Consider the following 1,108-nt stretch of genomic DNA (forward strand, 5'->3'; position numbering starts at 1 on the left):
TGTGTGTACGCTGATATACTCCTTATCTTTAAGGTCTCACTCAGTGCTTCAATGTGACAAAGAAGTTTTAAATATTAGGCTCCTAGAACTGAGTAAAACAGTTTTTAATCCTTAAAGCAATCCTCTGATCACTCTGAAGTGCTTCTCATTGTAGCCTATTGGCTGTAATATCAAAGAAACTCACAGTAAATTGGACACCACGTGGCTTTTTGTTAGGCATGTGACTTACTGGTAGGTGTATGTGAAGGTGTACTGGTCCACAGGGCCAGCCCTCTCCTCGTCTTCCTCCCAAAAACACGTGAAGTCCTTCAGACCTTCAGCAAAGCACTTGGGGTTTTGTGGCTCCTCTTTCAGCAGCAGGGATACTGAGGAGGTGAAGTCAGGGGACAGCAGCCAAACATTTTGTCTCACAGATTAAATCCCTTCATTTAAAATGTTGGTTCCAACAATCGTTCGCTGGGAAATGATCGTTTTCTTAAATGCAACCAAAATCTGCACATATCTGACTTCGACAGTTGCTGTTGTCATTACAGGTATAACAATAGTCGCCCAACAAGGTTACCTACCCTTCTTATCGAACTCTCTTGAGCGGTGTACGATGGAGCTGGCTCCCATGGCGCAGAATAGTGCGTAAAGTGCCAACACTCGGCTCAGGTGATCACATGTCATCCTTTTGTCTCCGTGAACAAAGACTTTGGCCTTATGTTGTCCGTCTGCATCACTGGACAACAACCTGCCACTAACGGGTCTGCCGCGGCTGTCGCCCAGGGGACACTTGTTTTTGGATAGATACTACGGACAGCGCGGCGCGGTTACGCGCCTGTTGCCGAGCGATAAGGAGTGCAGAGCCGCGCTGTTTACGTTCTCCCAAAGCCAGTGAAGGAGAGGTGGGGCCAAAGGAGACACAAAACGTCTTACTCTCTTGGTGATGGGCGGGAATCACGCGCTCATTGATGTTTACAACTTGTTTGTGCTGATGACTGGGGGAGTGCGCCAGTCAGTCACGTGCCGTGCGTAAAAACGCACAAACGTTGAAAAAGATAGATGGATAAGATAGAGAACACGTTTTGTTATGTAGGGGGTGGATAAGAATTTAAAAAATAATCAT

The 1,108-nt window shown here is 46.6% G+C and overlaps 1 protein-coding gene across 1 annotated transcript in view; it reads right to left on the reverse strand.

Moving 5' to 3' along the window:
* The window catches only part of epor (erythropoietin receptor), a 5,967-nt gene extending 4,859 nt beyond the window's left edge, over nucleotides 1–1,108 (reverse strand). The window contains exons 1-2 of the mRNA XM_020623165.1: nucleotides 567–1,108; nucleotides 230–365 (exon numbers count right to left, since the gene is read on the reverse strand). Coding sequence (XP_020478821.1) covers nucleotides 230–365; nucleotides 567–669 — 239 coding nt within the window. The 5' untranslated portion in view covers nucleotides 670–1,108. The remainder of the gene's footprint in view (nucleotides 1–229; nucleotides 366–566) is intronic.

This window comes from Monopterus albus, unplaced genomic scaffold, assembly GCF_001952655.1.
Source record: "Monopterus albus unplaced genomic scaffold, M_albus_1.0 scaffold292.1, whole genome shotgun sequence".
NCBI lineage: Eukaryota > Metazoa > Chordata > Actinopteri > Synbranchiformes > Synbranchidae > Monopterus > Monopterus albus.